The sequence below is a fragment of the Phyllostomus discolor genome, chromosome 1 (assembly GCF_004126475.2).
Source record: "Phyllostomus discolor isolate MPI-MPIP mPhyDis1 chromosome 1, mPhyDis1.pri.v3, whole genome shotgun sequence".
NCBI lineage: Eukaryota > Metazoa > Chordata > Mammalia > Chiroptera > Phyllostomidae > Phyllostomus > Phyllostomus discolor.
This window is the reverse complement of record NC_040903.2, coordinates 185,837,496-185,861,354: the sequence shown is the minus strand read 5'-3', so window position 1 is coordinate 185,861,354 and position 23,859 is coordinate 185,837,496. Positions and strand designations below refer to the sequence as shown.

At 37.2% G+C, this 23,859-nt stretch overlaps 1 protein-coding gene and 1 long non-coding RNA gene across 4 annotated transcripts in view; one reads left to right on the top strand and one right to left on the bottom strand.

Moving 5' to 3' along the window:
- Positions 1-18,369, bottom strand: part of PCNX4 (pecanex 4) — a 34,283-nt gene extending 15,914 nt beyond the window's left edge. For 2 of the 3 annotated variants that reach the window (XM_028506023.2, XM_036010602.1), the window contains exons 1-6: positions 18,133-18,369; positions 8,971-9,715; positions 3,801-3,980; positions 3,198-3,712; positions 2,861-2,961; positions 2,618-2,740 (exon numbers count right to left, since the gene is read on the bottom strand). In XM_028506023.2, the coding sequence (XP_028361824.1) occupies positions 2,618-2,740; positions 2,861-2,961; positions 3,198-3,712; positions 3,801-3,980; positions 8,971-9,659 (1,608 nt within the window). In that variant the 5' untranslated portion in view covers positions 9,660-9,715; positions 18,133-18,369. Of the gene's footprint in view, positions 1-2,617; positions 2,741-2,860; positions 2,962-3,197; positions 3,713-3,800; positions 3,981-8,970; positions 9,716-18,132 lie in introns of those variants that run through there. The other variant, XM_036010608.1, reaches the window with a different exon arrangement.
- Positions 18,370-18,725: 356 nt separating this feature from the next.
- Positions 18,726-23,859, top strand: part of LOC118497070 — a 117,518-nt gene continuing 112,384 nt past the window's right edge. The window contains exon 1 of the long non-coding RNA XR_004899622.1: positions 18,726-18,816. This is a non-coding gene — a long non-coding RNA (uncharacterized LOC118497070). The remainder of the gene's footprint in view (positions 18,817-23,859) is intronic.

Sequence of the window (23,859 nt, the reverse complement as noted above, 5' to 3'; positions counted from 1 at the left end):
TTTAAGAACAGAAAATCAAAATAGACCTGTAACAAGTAAAACAATCTGAATTAGTAATTTTAAAGCTACTCACAGAGAAAAGCTAGGACCAGATGGCTTCTATACTACAAAATACTACATATTGCAAAATATTTAAGATACATACTAAATACTATTATGCATTTAAAAATAATTAATATGAAATTTCCACCTCATTTTATGAGGTCAGTGCTATTATGATATCTAAACCAAAGACATGATAAGAAAAGAAAGGCATCTCACATAAAAATTCTCAACAAAACACTAGCCATTCAAATCCTGCAACATATAAATAGGATTATACACCATGACCTAGTGGGATTTATTCCAGGGATGCAAGGTTGGTTTAACACCAAAAATCAATGTATTACATCATGTTAATAGATTAAAGGACCCAAACTATATGACCATTTCAATAGACACAGAAAAAGCATTTGACAAAATCCAACAACCTTCATGATGAAAAGACAACTGGAATAGAAGGAAACTTCTCAATCTGGTAAAAAGTACCTGCATAAAACTAATAGCTGGTATCATTTTTAATGATAAAAGACTGACATTAACGTAATGGAGAAAGACTGAATGCTATCATCATCAGATGTACATTCTTTCTTCTTTGAACATTATTCTAAAGGTTCTACCCAGGACAGTTAGGTAAAAGAAATGAAAGACATCTAGATTGGAAAGGAAGAAGGTAAACCATCTTTACTATATCTAATTTGCAGGTAACATAATTTATACAGATATCCTAACAAATTCATTAAAAATCTATTATAATAAGAGTTTAGTGAGGTTTCAGGATACAAGGTTAATATAAAAATAATCAGTTATATTCCATATTATAGCAATAAACAAGCCAAAAATATGAATTAAGGAAACAATTTCATTCAAAATATCATAAAGAATATAATACTAGGGAATAAATTTAATAAAAGCATAACACTTGTACAGTGAAAACTACAAAATATTGGTGAAATAAATTTAAAGAAGAACTAAATAAATGTAAGGACATCTCATGCTTGTGAATGGAAAGAATTAATATTTTTAAAACAGCAATATTCCCCAAACTGATCTACAGATTTGAGGCTCTTTCTATCAAAGTTCCAGATGCCTTTTTGCAAAAAAAAAAAATGAAAGCTGAAACTAATATTTATATGGTAATGTAAGGGTACCAGAATAGTCAAAACAGAACAAAGCTGAAGGACTCACCCTTTCCAATTTCAAAACCTACTGCAAAGCCACAGTGATCAAGACAGTGTAGTTAAGGATAGATATATAAATGAATGGAAATAAACTGAGAACCCAGAAATAAACCCTCATTTTTGCCATTTGGTTTTTGACAAGGATGCCAAGAAAAGTCATTAAGGAAAGACTAGTTTTTCCAATAAATGTTGCTGACACAATTGTACATCCAATACAAAAGAATGGTTTTGGAACCCTATCTCATATCACATTTATAAGTATCAACTCAAAGAGATCATAGATCCAAAAGTAAGAGCTAAAACTGTAAAACTCTTAGAAGAAATTATAGTAAGTATTTATAATCTTGGAGTAGATAGTGTTTATTAGATGTGACATAAAAAACATCACTGACAAAAGAAAATACAAATTGAACTTTGAAACTTTCTCACTTCAAAGGACATTATCAAGAAAGTAAACAACTACCTACAGAATAGGAGAAAACTTTGGTTTATCATATTTTTGTCAAGGAACTTGTGTCCAGAATATATAAAGAACACTTGCAACTCAACAATAACAAGACACATAAACATGGGCAAAGTATTTGAATAGACATTTCTTAAAAAAAAATGTATGAATGGTCAATAAACATAAAAAGATGCATTATTAGCATTCAGAGATATCAAATCAAAATCACAAGATAGCAGTTCATACTCACTAGAATGTCTACAATAAAAAAGTCAGATAATAAGTGTGAAGATATAGAAAAATTAGAATCCTCATGCATTGTTGGTGGAAATGTAAAATGGTGCAACCACTTTGGAAAAATGTTTGGCAATACTCTCAAGTGTTAAACAGAGAATTACTACATGACTGAAGTTCTAGTCCTAGATACACATACCCAGAGAAATGAAAATATATGTCCACATAAAAAACTTGTACATGGATGTCCATAACAGCATTATTCATAATAGTCAAAAATGAAAACAACCTAAATACCTATTTTCTGATGAAAGAATCAACTAAATGTATATATCCACACAAAAGAATATTACTCAGCAACAAAAAAGATAAAAATACTGATACATGCTACAACATGGATGAGCCTGGAAAACATACGTGAAAGAAGCCAGATGTAAAATACCATTTGTGTGAAATGTCCACAACAGTCAAAACAGAAACAGCAAGTAGATTTAATGGCGCCTGGGGCTGGAGTAGGGGATGGGTGTGATGAAGAGTAGGAACTCAGAAATGACAATGTACATGAGGTTTCTTTTGGGATGCTGAAAACATTCTAAAATTAGATTGTGGTGATGACTACAAATTTCTGAATATGTATCACTGAACTACTTACTTTAAATGGATGATTTTTATGGTTTATGAACTACATTGCAATAAAACTGCTAAGAAATACATTTACCAGTAAGAGTCTGAGTCCTGTGTTCAGGCTTCTGTTCCACCTCGTGTGCACACTGGAGGTCAGCAAGTGCACTGCTGCCACAGTGACTGTCTCCAGTAAAGCGTTTTCCGTGTTCTGCCATACCTGCAGTACACAAATTGTCCACTCATCAGGGAGAATTTGGTAATCGATGTCAACTCTTAGAATTAACAAAATCACAAATTTAGAAATAGAAAAAAATTATTAAGTGCATACTAGGATTACCATTCTGAAAGCTCTCGTGAATCCAAGGGAGACGGACACAGAGTGGAGCTCTTGTAAGGCACTGTCCAGTGAAAGGAATGCTATCATAGCAAAAGGTGACACTAAGACAAACAACAAAAAAAAAGACTAATTAAGGCAAAGTAACCCTTTCTACCATATTTTATTTTTGCCAATGTGAGGTTTTTAAATGCACATTTAAACAATTAACTAAAACAAATGACCAAACCAAAACAGAGAATAAATGCTTATATGGAGCATATTACACAAATATGGGAATTCTATAATATTTCTGTACATTTTGTAAATAGAACACAAGGTTAGATTTTTACCTTCCTACCTAGATTTAGCAAAGTCCGTCTGACAACACCAATCTTCATAAGCCTTGCTTGCTTCTCTAAGAATAACGGCACAGTATGCACATCCTTTGGATAGAATGGGTTTCGGAAAATTCCAAAGATATAGACACTTTGAATTTCTCTAAGTATCCATAGTATTATAAGTAATATCATCAAAATATAGCCAACAATAGCCTGGGGACTATTTTTGGAAATCTGTGAGCAACAAGCAAAATGATGCAGCAAAACACTTTCTAAGAGAGCCAAGAGTAATATAATGACGTAGAAGAGGCATTCCTTCCAAGTGAAGTGTTTTTCTGAACCAGTGGGTAAAGCCTTAGATTTAGTTTCAACTCTGTGTCTGGTTACGCTGTGTTGGAAGACAAAACCCATTTCACTTAGGTTAAGACTCAGTAAGAACCCAAGTCCAGTCATGAAAAGAACCACTCCAACATTGCTGGGGATGAAATACGATGTTACAGCTGTTCCAGAAGAAATGATGAACATTATTAACAACCTGTAGAGAAAAAAAAAAGATTTGCTTGAAAAGAAAAAATGTACTTTAAGAGTAAGTTACATATAGCTTTAATATTTAAAATAATTACCGTATGTGGGTTGACATAGGTGAGCCTCCAAGGCCAAACTCTAAAATTTGCTCCATTGCCCATAAGAAAAGTGCATCAGGTGGGGGGAGAACCCCGAGTGCCCACAGAAATGGTAAAAATATAAACAAGATGTGTAAAATCTGATTCATTTGTTCTAGAGCTGGTATATTTACCATAAACCTATAGAAAAAAAAACATTTGAATCATATGAAAGAACACAGAAGAGAATATTTTCAGGAAAAACTACACACACACACACACACACATACACACACACACACACTCCCCTGCCATACACACCATCTTCTCCAAACAAAAGAACGTTTCTAACTTGCAAAAGATCAATACATATAAGTTGTGATCATCGTCCTTCCCTTATACCACGAACTACCCGGCTCAATAGTGTGTAAGTTTAGCATTTGGGGAATATTTGGACTTAAATGTAGAAAGGAGTAAGATATAATTAAAAGTAACTTACTGAATTTAGGGATCTGTAAAAATGAACTGAGCTCAGGGCAAAAACATTGCTCCTATAAATGTCTAAACTACAATACATTGGCTAAATTCTACCTATAATTCTTAACAGTATAAAATTTTTCAATGTAACACTGCGAGTCACTCTGGGAAAGCCAAAGCCTTACTGCTATTCACACGTTAGTAGCTGGCAAAGAGGAGACTCTTCTCTCTCCCACTCTCTGGTACTGTCTTGCTCCCAGGCCCCAGGATGTGAAGTTACTGTAGTACAGCAGAAGTCAGCAGTATTAGATTATAAATGTGTCTCTCTGTTAGCCTGGAAACTTAACTAGCACTTACAGTATTGTTCCTATTTTGTATATTACAGTGGTATGGATTTGAGAATACAAACAAGTACAATACAATCTCATAAATTAGAGGTGGTTTTTCTCTTAAGTGGGGAAAACTGGTTCTTGAAACAGCACTTGACAAGTTAAATACAACATCATTATATGATTTCAAGTAATTTAATAAAATTTTAAAGCACAAAAGAACAAACGTTACTAATTTTTTTTTGAATGAGGCTAAACAAACATTTGTCTGAAAAGCAACATTGCAGTACTTATGGAGTTCCAGAGGTAACTTTCAAGAGGTACATCTCAGTGTCGCAGGTTCGATTCCCAGTAAGGGCACATGTCTGGGTTGTGGGCCAGGTCCCCAGTAGGGGACATGTGAGAATCAATCACACATTAATGTTTCTCTCCCTCTCTTTCTCCTTCCCTTCCCCTCTGTCTAAAAATAAATAAAATTCAAAAAAAAGTTCATCTCATCCTGAGAAGAAAATACTGAAGTAACAAAAAATAAATGAAACCATACACAATAAACCACGGGAAGGTCAAGGAAAACATGCAGCTATGTACAATCCTTTTTAAAGATAACACTTTTCTTGCTAACACAGTCAAAGACAGGATAATGTGTAAAAATAATATATACTCAGGAGATATTTTATCCAAATTAGATTTACTCCCCAATTGTTTTTTGTTCTAAACATAAATAAGCAATGACACAGAAAAGTATTTATATACAAAGACTTCATAAATGAATAGAAGCACATGTAAATGAGGTAACCAAACATTGTGATTACCTTCTTGTGTATATGACTCAGCCTCAAACTGATGATTACTGTGATTCTTTTATATGAAAAAGTGATTAATTCTAATGTTTCTGATAATGTAACAAGGATTTTTTATGGAAAAAATTCTTAGCGCTCAAGAAAAATCCCTTTGTTTTGACCCTAACAACCATAAAAGTATTTCATATTCCATACACTCACTATGATCCACACATGCAATAAACAAAATGTCCTTTATAGTGGCTAAGATGATATAAATATGCATCATTCATTCACATAATTCCTGAGAATCTATTAACAAAGCAGTATAGATTTAATACTTGTCTTTAATAAAACTATACAGAGTCATTTAAAATTACTAATACACAACTATACTGCACAGAATAAAAGAATGGGAAAAGAATCACTACACTGTGGGACTCATCTCTTCAATGTTTGCATTCTCTGAAATAAAATTAAGACAATTTGATATATTTGACAATTGTTCAAATTTGAATACTGCACACATATCAAGCATTATTTATCTGTAGTATCATACCTACTACAAAAAGATATTCTTGATTCTTAATTATTTTGTTAACCAGAAGCTAAATGTTTTCTAAAAGTGAAGTAGGAGGTAACTCTTCTGAACAAAAATGTCAATTTATGTAAAATTTTTTTGAACAATGGATTTTACTTAAAAAACGTTCCTTGTGCCCTGGCTGGTGTAACTCAGTGGACTGAGTGCGGGCTGGGAACCAAAGGGTCAGCAGTTCCATTCCCAGTCAGGGCACATACCTAGGTTGTGGGCCAGGTCCCCAGTTAGGGGTGCGTGAGAGACAACCACACATTGGTATTTCTTTCTCTCCTCCCCTCTCTCTAAAAATGAATAAATAAAATCTTAAAAAAAAAAACCTTTCCTTGTAATTACCAAACTATAAATATTAAAACTATATAAAATCAAAATAAAACATAGTAAAAGACATTTTATGCTCTTTTTTAAAAAAATGAGTAATGCAGAAATTCAAAGTAACCAAAATTATAAATTAACTGAGATTTTTTTAAAAATTAAAATACCTAGAACATTGTTTAAATGCAAAGTTATATCACAACAGGTATATAATTTCTGATTTCAGAGATGGCACAGTGAGATAGTAACATAAGAATTTACATTCCGGGCAACTACCAGTCAAGATGGCGGCATACGTAAACAAGGCTCACTTCCTCACACAACCACATCAAAATAACAACTAAACCATAGAACCACCACCATGGAGGACCAACAGAAATCAAGTTGAGCGGAATCTGACAACTATGGAACTAAAGAAGCCACATCCACCCAGACTAGTAGGAGGGACATAGAAGCAGAATGGGCTGGTCCCACATTCACATGTGGTGGATAAAATTCGGGGAGGAATATCTCAAGAGCAAGAAGTACCAGCCTCACACCAAGACCTCTGGCCCAGGGTTCCACTGCCAGGAAGATAAGTCCCCAATAACTTTTGGCTGCACAACCCAGCCAAGATTCAGTTGGGAAAAGAAACTTCTGAAGTCCCAAGTAGTTCCTGTAAAAGAACCCACCACACACGGACTTATTCAGATTCACTCTCTCTAAGTTGCAGCATCAGGATAGCAGCTTAAAAGGCATCCATGGGGTGCCTTTCAAGCTGCTACACAGTGAGGAACTGAAGTATGGCATCAAGACAAGAACTGGGGGACAGCTTTCTCCCAGACAGAAAAATGGGCAGAGGCTATTGTTCTTTTTTTGAACCTACCCCACACAAAGCCACAGAGCTGGCAGGCGGGTGCCATATCTGAGACTCCATCAACAACCTCGCTAACAATATTTGCCCCACCCTGGAGGTCTGCTGAGACTCCATCCTGTCCAACTTATGGGTCTACCCAACCTACCAACAGTGACTTTTCCATATAAATGTCTGGTCTTGACTCATGCTTCACAATTTCCTAAATCCTCTCAAACAAGTAACAGTGGGCCTCTGTGAGCCCTCAGCCTCCATACCTCTTGCTAAGTGGCCCCAGGCCTGGCACTAGCAGCACCCAGCCTAGGTTCACAGCTTGGCTTTGCCTAAGAATCCCTAAGCCCAGCACAAGTAGCAGCCACCTGTATTTTGCTTTATAGCTCATGCACAGTGGCCCGGGAAAGAACACAGGTGGGGGCTGACCTTGGCCTGCACCACCCAGGGAAACCACAGAGCCTGAGCAACCAGCAGAGAGCTATAGACCATGTTGGAGCACCAGCACCCTGTCCCTGCACAGCTGATCCTCCAGAGAAGGCAGAGGTTGGTGATCAGTGGTCACAGCCAGTCCTTGCAGCTGACTGGCCTAGGTAAATCCCTCCTATTAATCTGCCAACAGCAACCAAGGCTCCACTATAAGAGGAAGGTGTATTCCATCCACATGAATGGTGCACCTTGAGTACCCAGCTTGGGTAATAAGGGAGGTTGTGCCACTGGATCCTACAGGATACCTACTATATTAGGCCATGTTACCAGGACAGGGAGTCATAGCAGCTCTACCTAATACATAGAAACAAACACAGGGACACTGCCAAAATGAGGAGATAAACAAATATGGCACAAATGAAAGAACAGATGAAAACTCCAGAAAAAGAACCATAAAAATGAAGATAAGCAATCTACCAGATGCAGAGTTCAAAACTCTGGTTAGCGATCCAAGATGGCAGAGGAGTAAGTAGAAGCTACACTGACCTATTCCCAGGATCAATTTGGAATTACAACTATACTGCAGAGAAAGCATCCTGAATAACCAACTACACAGTAGCTGGAGAGGAGCCTTATAACTAAGGATAGACAGAAGAAACTATTTCACCACAAGATTGGTAGGGAGGATGGAAGACGTGCAAGAGGGCTTGCTGTGCTCTCATGGGTAGTGGATGAAGTTCTGAAGGGCTATTTCAGTTGCTGAGATGGGGGGGGTCCCCCTAAGAATTGTTAGCTGTACACCCGAAGCTGGGCTTCCTAGCTTATAGCACCAGAACCAGAAAGGAACCCAGGTAACATCCAGAGGTGAAAAGCAGCAGCGTTTTTGTCTGCCAGGGACAGTTGAAGATGCAGACAGCCTCTTAAAGGGCCTATGTACAAAATTTCATTTTAAGTCTGTAGCCAACTGACTTTAAAAAAACATCAATATTTCTTCTACTAGTTACTATAACAAAATTAGATGTTATTCTATTCATCTTAATCTATACATATTTGTGTATATAAATTTTAAATTCTTCATTTTCTCTTCACAAGGAAAGTCCCACCTCTTTTCAGTTTTCAGCCAGCTAATTTACAGATTCACAGCTCTTAATTTAAAGTGAAACACAGGATTGAAATTTTGCTTATTTATTGTATCTTATGAAGGGTTTCCTTTTTACTTTTCAGTAAGATTTAATTACTGCTTTAGTATGGCTGGGTAACAGAGATTAATTCCATGAGATTAATCATCAAAACGAACTATCACCCAGTGGTTTGTCCTGATGACTTGCAATTCACAAATACATTTTTTTAATACTAAGGAGAATGCTCCTATTATGCATGCTTAAAAACAAAGCAAGATATAACATATTTGATAGCTTATTACCTGTATGCAAGATCTATAGAAAGAAATAAAAAAATATAAAGTGGCCTCATAAGAGGAATAATTTCGTAAGTGTCCTGGGTTTGGAAAGTCGCAGTCTCTACAGCTGTGTTTACGATTAATGAATATTCTCCTGTACATAATGTCATCCACCCAAAGAAAAACAGTAGAACAGCGCCTCCTGTGCTGCCATACAGCAAGATCATTCTATTCGGGAGCAGATACCACGTTCCAAGACCACACATTAACCCAGCAAGGACAGAATGAAAAACCATGTTGGCTATATATTTCTTGCCAGGAATTAGAAATTTGATAGTCTCAGCACCAGCACAACTTGTAAATTCATGCTCATCTTCCTCTGCTAAGATATCTGTGCTTAGCATTCTTTTTACTGTCGCCGATTTGTTTCTGGCATATAAACTTGTGAGCTGGATGACAAATGCAGTGAAAATCATTAGTCCACCTGAGAGTGCTGCTGTGTAATAGTCTTCTAGGATGCCTAATTGGTACAAAAATGTTCCTGTTCCACCCAAAACCCATGGCATCAGAAAAAGGATAATTTGATTGATATATACATAAGGAGGGGCACAATGGCCTAATTTGAGTCGAGGGCCTCCAAGAACAGTCTGTGGAAAGCGCTTCAGAAAGAAGTCCTTTTTGTAATCATTCAGCAGAGGCGCATCAGAACTCATCCTTCTCTCTCAGTAGTATCCTGAAAGTCACATCCTTTTCTGTAACACAGCAGGCTCTAAAAAAAAAAAAAGAAAAGGAAGGAACGAAAGAAAAGGAAAAGTTCACAATCTGAAAATGTCATACTTACAACACGTGGGGGAAACCCCACATTTCTGTTTTATCTCCTTAATTCCTTCAAGGGCAGGATTTACAGCTTCATTTCTCTACCTCCTCCCCTCTGCTTGACACAGACTTGACAGTCACATTACACTGTATGATTTACTGACATGAGGTACTTAGAATAATCAAAATCATAGATGGAAACTAGAATGATGGTTGTGATGGGTTGGAGGGACAGAAGAATGGGGAGTAATAGTTTAATGGGTATAGAGTTTTACAAGATGAAAAGATTCATGGGGAATGGTGGTGGTGATAGCCTGTGTAATAATGTGATAATGTACTTAATGTCACTGAACTGTACACTGAAAAGATGTACAGTTCTTTAAGATGATAAAAGTTAAGGTTAAGATGATAAAATTTGTTATATGTATTTTACAATGCATAAAGAAATTTAAAGGCATCTTAAAATAGCCTATCTTCCCATCAGTTCAGAATAGTTTTCCTGCAAATCAGTAGTCTACCCAACCACAATCAGCCATGGAGAGAGATTCTGGGCATAACAGAAGGCTTTTGGGTTACCATTAAAAATGACTGCCTTACAGCCCCTCTTGTTATACTGCTAGGAAGTTCTTTAAACTATAAACACTTACTACTGTCTTATGTCTTCAAGCCACAAGTCACAGCTTTTTCTCACATGACAGCCCTGCCAGTACTCAAAAAACAGCAGAACCACAGGGAACTTAAGTGGTTGATGGGTCAGTTCCGGGGAATGAAGAGATTGCCTCCCTGCCCTCTGAGTGAGCTTATCTCCTATTCTGACCTCAGGCTCAGTGTACAGTATTCTGATATGATTGTTCTGTAGAAGCCCTAGGGTGAGTAAAGGCACTCTTGTGAGGAGGGGTAAGCATTCTGATTTTAGTTATCTATGAAAGATGTTATCAGAGAGGAAAATAAACTTGGATGGCTGGCCTGGGGTTTTTGAAGAGTCTGGATGTGCCTGGAATTCCCCAGGGATTTAGGAAAAGCTGGCCTCCCCTGCTCCTGAGGCAAGTCAGGAACAAAGTGAAATGGCTTGCTGGGAAAGGAAGCCAAAAACTGAAGATACTTATAAACCAGATTATCTAGCTGGCATGTTCATTTAACTGTTAGTACTTGAGTCTTTTGTAAATAATTTAAATGTTCTTACCCATTTGATGGAGTACCCTGCGGTTATATTCCAAAGAGAAAAATATTCTGAAGATCTACTGTTGACATGGAAGCATGGAAAGTTGTCCACGATATTTTGAGAAGTAAAAGGAACACACAAAGACCCATTTGTATTTTAAAAGCAATAGTACACACACTTAATATGTATACATGGTTGTGTAATTTGTATAGGAGTAAAAAGTTTCAGAAGGCATACACACTATGCTGTGTTTGTGTGTGTATTTTACATATAACATTTTCATACCTCTTCATCACATTACCAAATATTCTCTAGAACTCTCAAATCCCATGCCCTGCAAACACATTCTGTGCTTTCATTATGGGTGCCTCTGCTTAGACCTTTCCTTGGCCTAGGGTGCCATCTACTCCCCTTAGTCAACTTTTCAAAATTTAGTCTACTCCTTTCTGAAAATTTTGCAGAGCACTTGGGCCAAACTGTGCCTCTCTTCTCTCTGTATATTAAAATCATTGCTAGTTCATACTACTCATCTTATAACACATATCAACATGAGGCATTTTTTCTATTATTCACTTCTTTACACGTTATCTTTTCATGTCTTTTTTTTTTCACCAGTAAGTTATTTGTGGGTAGGGGCCAAATCTTGAGATACTGCTGACTCCCCATAATATTTAGTAAAATACCATGGCATGGAAAGGCATGTAGTACATTAATGCCATAGCTTAAGTAAGATGATTAAAATTGGAAAACATTAAATATTGCTGTTTAAAAGGGATGTTGGGAGTGTTCAGTGTTTAAAAACTTCTTCCAGCATATCCTACTTTACTCCAAACAGTAAACTCATAAACTCTTTATTCTCAGTTTTTAATTGTTTAGAAAGTATCTTCATTTATTTTTATTATGGAATAAATAATGCTATCTATTGATAGTATTATTGAGTTAGAGGAGATTTTGCCTAGAGCAGCCATTTTCAACCAGTGTGCCACAGCACACTGATATGACACAAGAATTTTCAAAACATGCAATAAGTGACTAGTTAGGGGCACTGACCTGTTTTCCCTTAGAATTATGAAATTAAAAAAATGACAAGAGCCAACACAACAAGAATTGTCCCATGTGAATGAACCAAAGTTACACCTATTTTTTGTTAGATCAGCAAAAAGTATATTTTTTGGTGTACAGCAGAATTTTAGTAATTAGTTTATGTGCGCCTCGAGATGAAAAGGATGAAAATTACCAGCCTAAAGCAGCATATCCCAATGCAATACAGGAGTAGGATGGGCCTGAGGGAGAAACATGGCTGGGTTTCTCCACTGGAGAAGGAAATGGCTGGGCAATTTAAACACGTCAAAAGTCCAATTTTAATTTGTTCCCTGTCCTATTATGCTATGCTTTAATTTCCTTCATTATAAGGATGGAGGAGCTAGTTCATACCAGGAGAGAAAAGCAGAGTAGAAACAGCAGACACAAGAGGCAAAATAAGGTAGGAGCAATCTTTAAGGAAGTGAGAGCAGACAAAGAAGTATGAAGAAAATATAAGCTCCTCCAAGAAGCCTTAAAAGCATGGGGGAAGACACTGTGATGGTGATTTGTTATTTTAATGAATAACTACTGAAAGAAAGGTTGAAGGATACAGGATTATTTGCCCTATAGAATATTTCTTGATTAAAGGGTCTATGGTCAAGTTTGAGAAGTTATATGCTAGACTGTCATCTTGAAGGGTCGTAAAGAATCAGCAAACTAAAAAATTTGAAATATCTTTGAAGTTAAAAACAAAAACACCACAGCAAGCCTGCTTAAAATGTTATCGTTTGAGTTTTCCAAACTTATTTGAACATGGAACCCATTTCCCCCATGATATCTAATAAAAGATCACATGTACAATGTTCTATTAAAACCACTTTGAGAAATATTGGCTGGGGCTTCAACGACCTTAAAGGTTTAGCTAAGCCAAGGAGAATTTAAAAGATACAGTAGTCAAGAAGGAATGTTATTGTCCCCTAGAGCAAGGGACATAAAGGAAAGAATAAATAAATGGGACCTCATCAAAATAAAAAGCTTTTGCACAGCTAAAGAAAACAGTATCAAAATTAATGGAGAACCAACTGTATGGGAAAACATGTTTGCCAATGATACCTCAGACAAGGGTTTAATCTCCAAAATATATAAAGAACTTACACAACGACACTCTAAGAAGACAAGGAATCCAATTAAAAAATGGGCAAAGGACTTAAACAGGCACTTCTCCAAGGAGGACATACAGAAAATCCAAAGACACATGAAACGATGTTCAATATCGCTAGCTATCAGAGAGATGCAAATTAAAACCACAATGAGATACCACTTCACACTAGTCAGAATGGCCATCATAAACAAAGCAACAAACAAGTGTTGGAGAGGTTGTGGAGAAAAGGGGACCCTAGTGCACTGTTGGTGGGACTGCAGACTGGTACAACCACTATGGAAAGCAGTATGGAACTTCCTCAGAAAACTAAAAATGGATCTGCCTTTTGACCCAGCAATTCCACTGCTGGGACTATATCCTAAGAACCCTAAAACACCAATCCAAAAGAACCTATGCACCCCAATGTTCATAGCAGCACAATTTACAATAGCTAGGTGCTGGAAGCAACCTAGATGCCCATCAGTAAATGAATGGATCAAAAAACTATGGTACATTTACACAATGGAATTCTATGCAGCAGAAAGAAAGAAGGAGCTCCTACCCTTTGCAACAGCATGGATGGAGCTGGAAAGCATTATGCTAAGCAAAACAAGCCAGGCAGTGAAAGACAAATATCATATGATCTCACCTTTAACAGGAACCTAAACAACAAAACAAAGAAACAAGCAAAATACAACCAAAGACACTGAAATAGAGGACAGGCTGACAGTGACCACAGGGGAGAGAAGAGGGAATTTCAGGGGAGAATGGGAAGGGTTTACAGGAACAAATTTAAAGGACACATGGACAAAACTAGGGGGAGGGTGGTAATGGGAGGGAAGTGGGGAGGGTTGAGTGGGTGGACAGGATTGGGAGAAAAAGGGAGAAAACTGTACTTGAAGAATGATTAAAATGAAAAAAAGAAGAAAAAGAAGGAATGTCATGATCAAAGGTATGCACAAAAAAAATTATAAGGGAAATTTGACAGGTATCAAGTATATCAGGTTGCTGAAAGACTAATTAAAGTATGGGTATTTTTTTCCCTAATCTCTTAAGGATAAAAGATGGTTATGTGACAACTACTGGAAATCCATTAAGGTAAAAATTACAATAAATTGGTACTGTTTGACTTTTAATTTAATTATAAACCTTACAGCATTTTAAAAAACATTTTCTTTGTAGGAAGCAATAGTTACATTTATATAAAGAGATCTAAATCCTAATCTGGATTACTGTTATAGAAAATAAAATCAGAACAATTAAACTTAATCCCTGAATGAGAATTTGGCACATGCTTTCAAATAACTGTTAATTTCCGGATAGACTGATGCATTTACACAGCTGCTACCACCAACTTGTTAAAAATGAAAAAATGACTGAAGGCATGGGGAAGGGGGAAAGAAGTGAAAGAGGGGTTAAAGGATAAAGATGGCATCATAACACTGATTTGGGCCATATGCTTTCTTTGTAAGCCTCTCTGAAAGTGGAAAAAACAAAACAGCCATAGAAACGTTGCTTTATTTCGAATTTGTGCCACGTTTCTTATGCATTATCCAGAAGGGCAGGAAACAGATCAATATGGCAGTGTACTAGGAGGGAATTCTTAGTCACCAAAACTTTAAGTCAGTAGTCGTGTAAGACACCAACCTGAAAATCCCTTAAAACAGAAAGAGAAAACGTGGTAGTTTTGTGGGATTATACTAAATATATAGTTTTCTAAGTTTGGCAAATTCCTATTTGGAATTCCTACAAATAGAAGTTTTAGCAATTGTCTGATTTTTCTTTAGCAAAGGTTACTTTTCAGAAATCTATCATTTATTTATTTTTATTGATTTATTTTATTTACTGAATCCACACCTTTCTTTTTCTGTTGTTAGATTTGGATTTTTTTTAATGGTAAAAATACTTAACATGAGTGTATCTACCCTTTTAATAAATTTTTAAGCATTCAACAGAGTCTTGTTAACCAGTGACACATGTTGACTCATTCATCTTGTATAACTAAAACTTCATATTCATTAGCAATCTCCATTTCTTCCTCCCCTAAATTCCTGACAACCCCCCTGTAATCTCTGTGTCTAGGAGTTTGATGATTTTAGATCTCTCATATGACTGGAATCATGTACTATTTGTCCTGCTGTGATTGTCTTATTTCACTTACCATAATGTCTACAAGGTCCATCCACACTGTCACATATGGCAGTGCTTTCTTCTTTTTCAGGCCTGTATAACAATCCATTGAACATATATACCACATTTTCTTTATATATTTATCTGTTGATGGATACTTGGTTAGCTTCCACTTTTTGGCTATTATAAATGTTGCAATGAACATGGTGTTCAAATATCTCTTCAAGATCCTGGGTATTTGGATAAATACCTAAAGGTAGAATTGCTGGATCATATGGTAGCTCTATTTTTTATTTTTTTGAGGACTGACCATACTGTGTTTCCATAGCAGATGCACTATTTTGCATTCTCAGTGTACAAGGGCACTAATTTATCCACGTCTTTGCCAACACACGCAAACACACACACATGTGAGAGAGGTATATACAAGCCATCCTAACAGGTTTGAGGTTATACCGAATCCACACTTATTTACTGAGTACTTCTGCACTGTGCCTCATCTGTATTTTTGTTATACTTTCAGGAAACTTACTATCTTCTAATATATTTGTCAAATTTTATTAAATCTTTGCTTTCATATTTTTAATTTCTAAGAGCATTTCTTTAATCCCTGGATATTCCCTTTTATAGAATCCTATTATTACTTTGTGAATATGATTTCTGAGAAAATTAATTACACATATGTGCATGTTTGCATGTGTAGATATATGCCATTTATTTTATGTAAATTGCTTCTTCATGTCCTTTGCTTTTTTTCTATTGAAGTGTTTGTTCACTTCTTAATTTAAAATAACTTTTTATATATGAAGGATATAACTCTGACATGTTAGAATCATTTTTCCCCGTTAACTTGCTATTGAAGTAGTTAGAAGTTGGTGAGGATTAAAGATGACATTTTGATCATTGTTAGTATAAACTAAATGTGTTATCCTTCCTTTCATAAAGAAATAGTTAAATGATAAATTAGTATTTTCCATAAATTTAAACTTTTGAATAGCCTTCGAGTTCCTACAATGTGACAGGTGATGGTAATAAGGATGCTTTCTCACCCAAAGTTTACGAACCAGCAGAGAAGAGAACATTTTCCTCCCAAATTAACTGTTACAAATAAAAAAACTGGAATTATTTTAATTTTCAATACCAAGAGAATAAGCAAGAAACAGAAAGTTAGTTTATAAATAACCTAAAATTATTAAACAAAATTAAACTTGTCAAGGAAAAGTAATTCCCACTTATGTTTCAAAATTCCTGCACAAATTGTCAGTAGGATAATAAATAAGTGTTCCTAAAAAGTATGTTTAAAAATCTGAAAGGAAACATACTAAAGTTCTACTTTTCCAAGCACCACCACCTTTACTAATTTGGAAAATGGCTAAGAAGCACATGAGATTAATCTTCAGCATCATTATGCTTTAGGGAAATACAAACCAAAACCACAAGGAGATACCACTTCAATCCATAGGACTAACATGTATTGGTGAGGCTGTGGAGAAATTAGAACACTCAAGTGGTAATGTAAAATGGTGTAGCCTCTTTGGAAAGCAGTCTGGCAGTTCCTCAAAAGGCTAAACATAGAGTGACCACATGACCTAAAACTTTCATTTCTAGATATTTACCCAAGAGAAATGAAAACAAGTCTACACAAAAATTTGCACATGAACCTTCACAGCAGAATTTTAACAGCCCCAAAATGGAAACAACTGGCATGTCCGCCAAGGGATGAAATAAAAAGTGGTATATATCTACAGTAGAAGATAATTAGGCTACAAACAAGAATGAATTACTGATACATGCTACAACAACATGGATGAACCTTGAAAACAGAATGCTAAGTGGAAAAAAACAATCACAAACGGCCACATACTGTATGATCCCCTTTATATAAAATGTCCAGAATAAATGAATCTATAAAGGCAGAAAATAGACTAGTGTTTGCCCATGCTGCTGAGGATAGTGAGAATGGGGGAGCACCCAGGAGTGATAGCTAAGAGGTGCAGGGCTTCTTTTTGGGTGATGGAGATCTTCTAAAATTGACTGTAAAGTAGTAAAGGTTGCGTAATTCTGTGACTGTACAGTTTTACACTGAATTGTACAGTTTTAATGTGTGAATTATATCTCACTAGTGTTCTTACAAAAGAAAAGGTCCCAACTTGGTATTTTCAGTGGTAGTTATCAACTAGTAGGCAGCTCTTTAAGTAGGAAATTTAAAAGTAATGTACATGATCCAAACTTGTAAATTACTGAAATGGCAATAGCTGAACCTGGAATGATAAAGGTTTGGGAATTTATCAGGGGTGACAGAGGATACCCAATGATACAAAGGATGGTTTTTGCCCTAATTGCAGGAATGAATTAAGTAAAAGCAAACAAAAAAACATCTAACGTTATACAGCTGAATAAGAAATAATAGAGCAGATAATTAATTCAGAGGTCTGATAAATAACTTCTGATGGAGTCAACTTTATAAAAGTATATGCTCGTCCTTACAGAGAGTCGTGGAGAGAGAGCATATCTGTGGCTAAAGAGTTATTCATTGTCAGGGGCCTATTTGACCAATTTGGGGCAAAAGTGGTTTATTTGGAGATAAAGAGAGAAAAAGTCTAGTATCATCTAAGGGGCATAATTCGTGAATTTAAAAAGTCATTTTCCATTTCACAAGTGACTCTTAGAGACCAATGCTATAACTCAACAGGCTAACAATAGTCTTTCGCAAGAAAGTTAAAATCACATCGGATCGACACCTCTAACGACTGAGTTCATCTTACGTCTTAGAAATTCAAGAATCGCAGTTGAAGGTTTCATAAGAACGAGAAATCTGTTACAATTAAAACTGCAAGTACAACGTGGCTCTGCACTAGCTTGGAAATTAAGACGACAAAGAAGTCCCCAGGTGGGTGCTGGGGACCGAACGTACCTCGTGTCACCCGAGAGAAGAGGCGACACAAAGGCATCCCGGGGGCTTCATTTTTGCTGGTGAACACGAGGGGCGAGCTCGCCGGGAGGCTGCCTGCAGACGAGACAAGGTGTAGCAGCAGACAACTAGTTTACCTCCATCGCGCCGCGGCCCGCTCCTCGTTTCCATGGTTAACGTCAACTCCCGCCGGCACCGCCCAGCGCCCAGCGCGTAACTGAGCACCGGGACTTGCAGCGCGCCAGACTCGCCACGCCCCCAGCCCTGCGCTCCGTGAGGCGGCCCCTTCCGGCCTGCAAGGCGAGGCACTGCAGAGGAAGAAACGCACTTCGGCCGCTCCAAGTTTGTGCTACAGCGCACTGGGCCGGAGCTCGGGGTAGCCACTCAGGCCCTCCTTACCTTGGGCCCAGAAGCGGCAGCAGCGGCGAAGGGGGTCGGAGAACCAGCACTAAACTTTCACTTGCACCGCACCCTACGCCAGAACGTGGTTGCCCTGGTGACGTGACGTTTCTTCGCGGGGTAGTGTTCTCTCGCGGATAGACGCGAGGCCGCCATTTTGTTAGCGTTGGGTCACCCGGGGTCCCACCAGCGACCCGAGTGCAGTGCAACTCCTACCGCTTAGGGTCGGTCTTGCTACCTCCTTTACCTGCATCCGCACTTTGGCCGTCAACACCCAACACACCGACGGTAATAAACGCTTTTAAATGATACTCCGTACGTCCTATTCGGCTGGGAAGATTTGGAACTGCACATACGTGCTCGCTATAGCCCCTTTTATTGTGTTTTCCCCTCCTGAGTGGATTTGACTGCATATTTAAATACAAGGAACCAAAATGTCCATCGTTGAAACATGTTACTAAGGGATCTGTTTATTAATAAATTAAGGTAAAGTCCCCGTATTCCCCTGGGGGAAAAAGTTGTGGTGGACGGTTATTACTTATCATTAATTTCAGATCCGGGGATCATCATAAGGTGGCCACAAAATCCCTGCTTTTGCTGATTTAGGAGTTAACTTTATACCTGTGTCCACTGCCCCCCTTTCCCATGGTTTCATTTCATCCCCATGTCCTGGACCTTGAAAATTCTGCAGGGCAGCCCATGAAAGCTTAAAATGCGTCTCAAATGATTTAGACGCTCCTATAAGAGAACTTTGAAGCCAATTTGTCGGTATCAGTGTACCCACGGTTCCCTTTGTAATGGGGTGTGGGAACCGAAGCAGTTCTGCATAGTTGGTACTTCTGAGTGTCTCCTTTGGATCTTCTAGTCTCCAAATTATACATGCAGCTTTTCGGTTGTTTCTTTTCTGGCTGTACTGCAAACGATGGCTTAGTTCATAAGCATTTAGGTTTTCAGGCCATAATGTGAAAAACTTTTGTTGTGTTAATATCAAAAGAAATCCAAGGCTTAGAAGACAAGAATGTATCCAGTGGGAAAGCTAGTTTAGTTTGGAAGGGTGTGGGAAAAAAGCCCTGCGTAGCATCAGTCATAACGCTATACTTATCTTCGAAGACAGAGTTTATAGATAGAACCTTTCATAAAGTTCGGTTTGAAGAGGAAATGTGCCCATGGTTCATTCGTAATGTTTTCTGCTCTTTTGGAAAAAGATATAATCCTAGGTATCCTGGGTCAGAGTAGGAGAGTAAGCATCTTTGAAAAATCAGCTACTTGAAGGAAGTCTGTAGTGTAGTTATGACTAGAGGCTCTGGAGTCAGGAAACCTGAGTTGTAGCCCTGATACCACCATTCACTGCTCTAGTTGTGCAATACTAGTTGTGTGATCTTTCAGTTACAAAAAAATCTGTGGCACTCAGTTTCCATGTCTTGTAAAATTGGGCTAATAATAGAGACAGAATGGAGGGAGTTGTGTAGATTGGATTAAATCAAATAACTAAAACACTTAAAGGAAACTGGCACAGCTTAAGTACTTAGCTATTTATGTAGAGAGGCTGTATTTATAATGGCCATTTCCGTCACCCAGAATTACGCATGACCCAACCACAATGAAGATTTTTGTCGTTAAACTATCTACAGTAGATTTTTTTCTTTTTTAAGATTTCATTCATTTATTTTTTTAGAGAGGGAAGGGAAGGAGATAGAGAGAGAGAAACATCAATGTGCGGTTGCTGGGGGTTATGGCCTGCAACCCAGGTATATACCCTGACTGGGAATCGAACCTGCGACACTTTGGTTCGCAGCCCGCGCTCAATCCACTGAGCTACACCAGCCAGGGTGATTTTTTTTCTTTTGCCAGTATTTGTACTTTGCTTTCTCTTAGAATAAAATTAGTAAAGCTTGTGATAAAGGCTTTTGGTTAATTTTGTACAAAGTAATCATTCAACAGTTATTGAAATAGTGGATGCTATTTTCTAGAAATGACACTAATTGCTGCAGATACAACATCAAATAAAACATGATCCCTATCCTCAAGGAATTTATCAAAATACCAGGTGGGAAATTGACAAAGTGATTAGTAATTAAAGAGTGTGTGATAAATATGCACTGGAGCTATAGGAACACAGAAATTACTCCAGAAGTTCATATGGCTGCAGTTGAGTTTTTAAAATAAGTAGAAGTTAGCTGGATGAAGATGTGGGAGAAAAGGTGTTCCAGGTAGGGGTACATTCATTCAACAGGTGTTTAGAGCATATATAGAGTCAGGCACACATATACCTTATTTAGTCTTAACCTTATGTATAGGGGACCGCTCTGTATGGCATGGGAAATGTATCCCAGCCCCCACTTGGAAAGGTCAGTGGGTAGCAAGGTCTAGCACACAGGACCCACCCCCGCAGATATGTTCTCCGGTAGGAAATCAGGCCTGCATTGTACCTAGGCTGCTATGAGACTTGCTTTTGCTAAAACTCCCTGAATTGAGGCAGCAAATGTTTACTGCACATTTCTAAAGCAACTTCTTAAAATCTGTGCTAAACCTCCCAAGTATGGAGTATAACCAGTTAAACCACCTTTCCCCTTGATCTGTAACATCCTCTTTGGAGTACTTAGCAACATTCTTTCCTTCGTTATCTGCAAAAGGGAATCACCTACAGCGAACCTGTGCATAGTAAATGAGGACCATCCTAGATGTAATGTACCTAGAAAAGCAATAAAAGCCTGTCCAGGCAGGGGGGCAGACCCCCTGGTCAGGGCCTTCTCTCTCCCTTAGAGAATGGCCATGCTGTCCCTTTTTCTCCACAGGACTTCTGTAGTCAGTGTGAATTTGTCCGTGGAAGCCACAACACATGGACTTGGAGGGCTGGAGTCTGTATCACTTACGAGATAGCTTCTTATTCTCATTCAAATATAAGAAATCTGAGCTTCAAAAAAGTAGAATAAATGATAAGATCTGGAATTGAGCACATCTGTATATCTTCAATATCCATATTTTGTTACCTTGCTGATGCACATAAAATGAAACTTTATAAAAATCTGGAGCTGCTTTTTCAGCCAGAGAAAAAAATGTTTATACAGGCATCATAATGGCATATATGTTTGTGTAATGGTAAAGCCCACCTTCAGATCATACTTACGTTACCCCCTGAACAAAAAGTAAAAAAAAGAACATAAAATCCTCACTCTACCCCTTTGCCCATAGACCACTGACCAGAGGGCTCTGAAAGTAACCATATAAAGCTGCAGCACGGGGTAGGATGGGTTAAAGAGAAGGTGAAAGGGCCTTACAGAATTAGGAAGCTGAACTTACAGGTAAGGCAGTAGAATTGCTGAAATTTGGTAAGACGATTGGATTGGGGTGGGAGTGGGATCTGGTGGTATGGAGACCAAAGAAAAAAGATGAGTCAGACCTTCAAGCTGGGTGACTACAAAACTTGAGGTACCCTAAAATAAATAAGCACAGGAGGAAGAACAGGTTTGCAAAGAAAGACAATCCACTGAGATGTGTTTGAGATGGGCTTGTGGGATATGTCCAGTTAGAAATAGATTGGACCTCAGGGGAGAAGTCAAGACAGATTTGGGAGTATTTTACATAAAAAAAAAATTGAAATCATGAGATTGGAAGACAATGCCAAGGTTTGGATATTAGTGAGCATGAAGAAAATCATCAGGAGAGAAGAAAGGGACTCTGAAATAAGATGATTGGTTTCTTACATGGTTTGTTGAAATTCATCTCATTGCTTTATATTACAGATAATGATATGCATGTAAATGCATACAAAGGCCACATGAATGGGCATGTGGATAGAAATTTTAGTGTGCCCCAGCAGGCTCACAGGCATGTGGGTTGGGTGACATTGAGTTATGAGGATATAAAAGACAGGGAATGGCTGATTGTTAATTATGAAGTTTCATACCAAAACTTCATTAATATAGAAAAAATTCCATACCATACAAACATTCAAAACTAGAAACATTAAACAATGTATAATTAGCTTTGCCATTAATTGGTTTTAAGCTTTGTTGTGAAATACAATATATTTTTAATTACAGTTTTGAAAATATTACTGTAATTGCTGATGAAGATAGGATGAAAGGATGGAGTTTCATATTTTGGTTTGATTAAAACTTGAATTTTCCCTGGCTGGCGTAGCTCAGTGGTTGAGCATGGGCTGCGAACCAAAGTGTCGCAGGTTCGATTCCCAGTCAGGGTACATGCCTGGGTTGCAGGCCATGACCCCCAGCAACCGCACATTGATGTTTCTCTCTCTCTCTCTCTCCCTCCCTTCCCTCTCTAAGAAAATAAATAAAATAAAATCTTAAAAAAACACAAAACTTGAATTTTCTTGTGTAGCTCTTAAAAGTTTCATTATTTTTTCATGTCAGTAACTTCACAGATTAGATTTTTTAACTTTAGTTTAGGAGTGTTCTGACTAATACTATTTTTGAAAATTATCACCACCGGGAAATTTTAATTAAAAAAATTAAAGTATAATTGGCATTCAATATTATTATTTTTGGGTGTGTTCATCATAGTTATTTGACATTTATGTACCTTATGGTGTGATTGCCTTAAGTCTAGGTACCATTTGTCACTGATAGAAACTTACTTTAGTTATTTATTTTAAAGGAACACAGAATTATTGGTAGACTGAAAATGATAAACTGGGATAGTTTAAAGGATAGAGTTTTAATTAAAATTTGTTAAATTTTGTAAAAGCTTGTGAACATAACTTCATTGGAAGGCCAAATTTTAAGAGTTACCAAACTCTGTAAATATCCACATGAATATTTACAATTTGACTCTTTATCAAAATTAGTTATACACAGATCTGAATTAATTGCAATGATTCCCTTTTATTGGCACACATAATTAAGAGTTAACTCGGCATATTTCATAGTCTTTATCCCCAGTATCCTATACTAACTTTGGAACATCAGTTAACCTCTTCTATTGTTAGTGTTATCAAGGATGTGATGTGTTATTAGTAATATAAATTTCTAAAGCTACAGGTGAAGTTAGTAACCTAAAATAGGTGTCCTTTTCCTGGCATTTGCCTACTAATTTCTTTGTTTATAAATGTCCCGATTGTTTAGAATTGTGTAAATATTATCTTCATTTTCTGATAGAATGAATATATAAGGAAATGCAGTGAATGAGTTGCTAACATTTCTGTTTGAATTTGTAATTAAAAGGAATGTGGGGGTAGAAGAGGGTTAGGTGTAATTTGCCTAAATGTAGAGAACAGTTTTCATACCCTCTCACAATCTTTGCAGACTCATGATACTATTGCTGTTACATGGAAAAGTCCACGCTAGTTAGAATTCCTACAGCTTATAT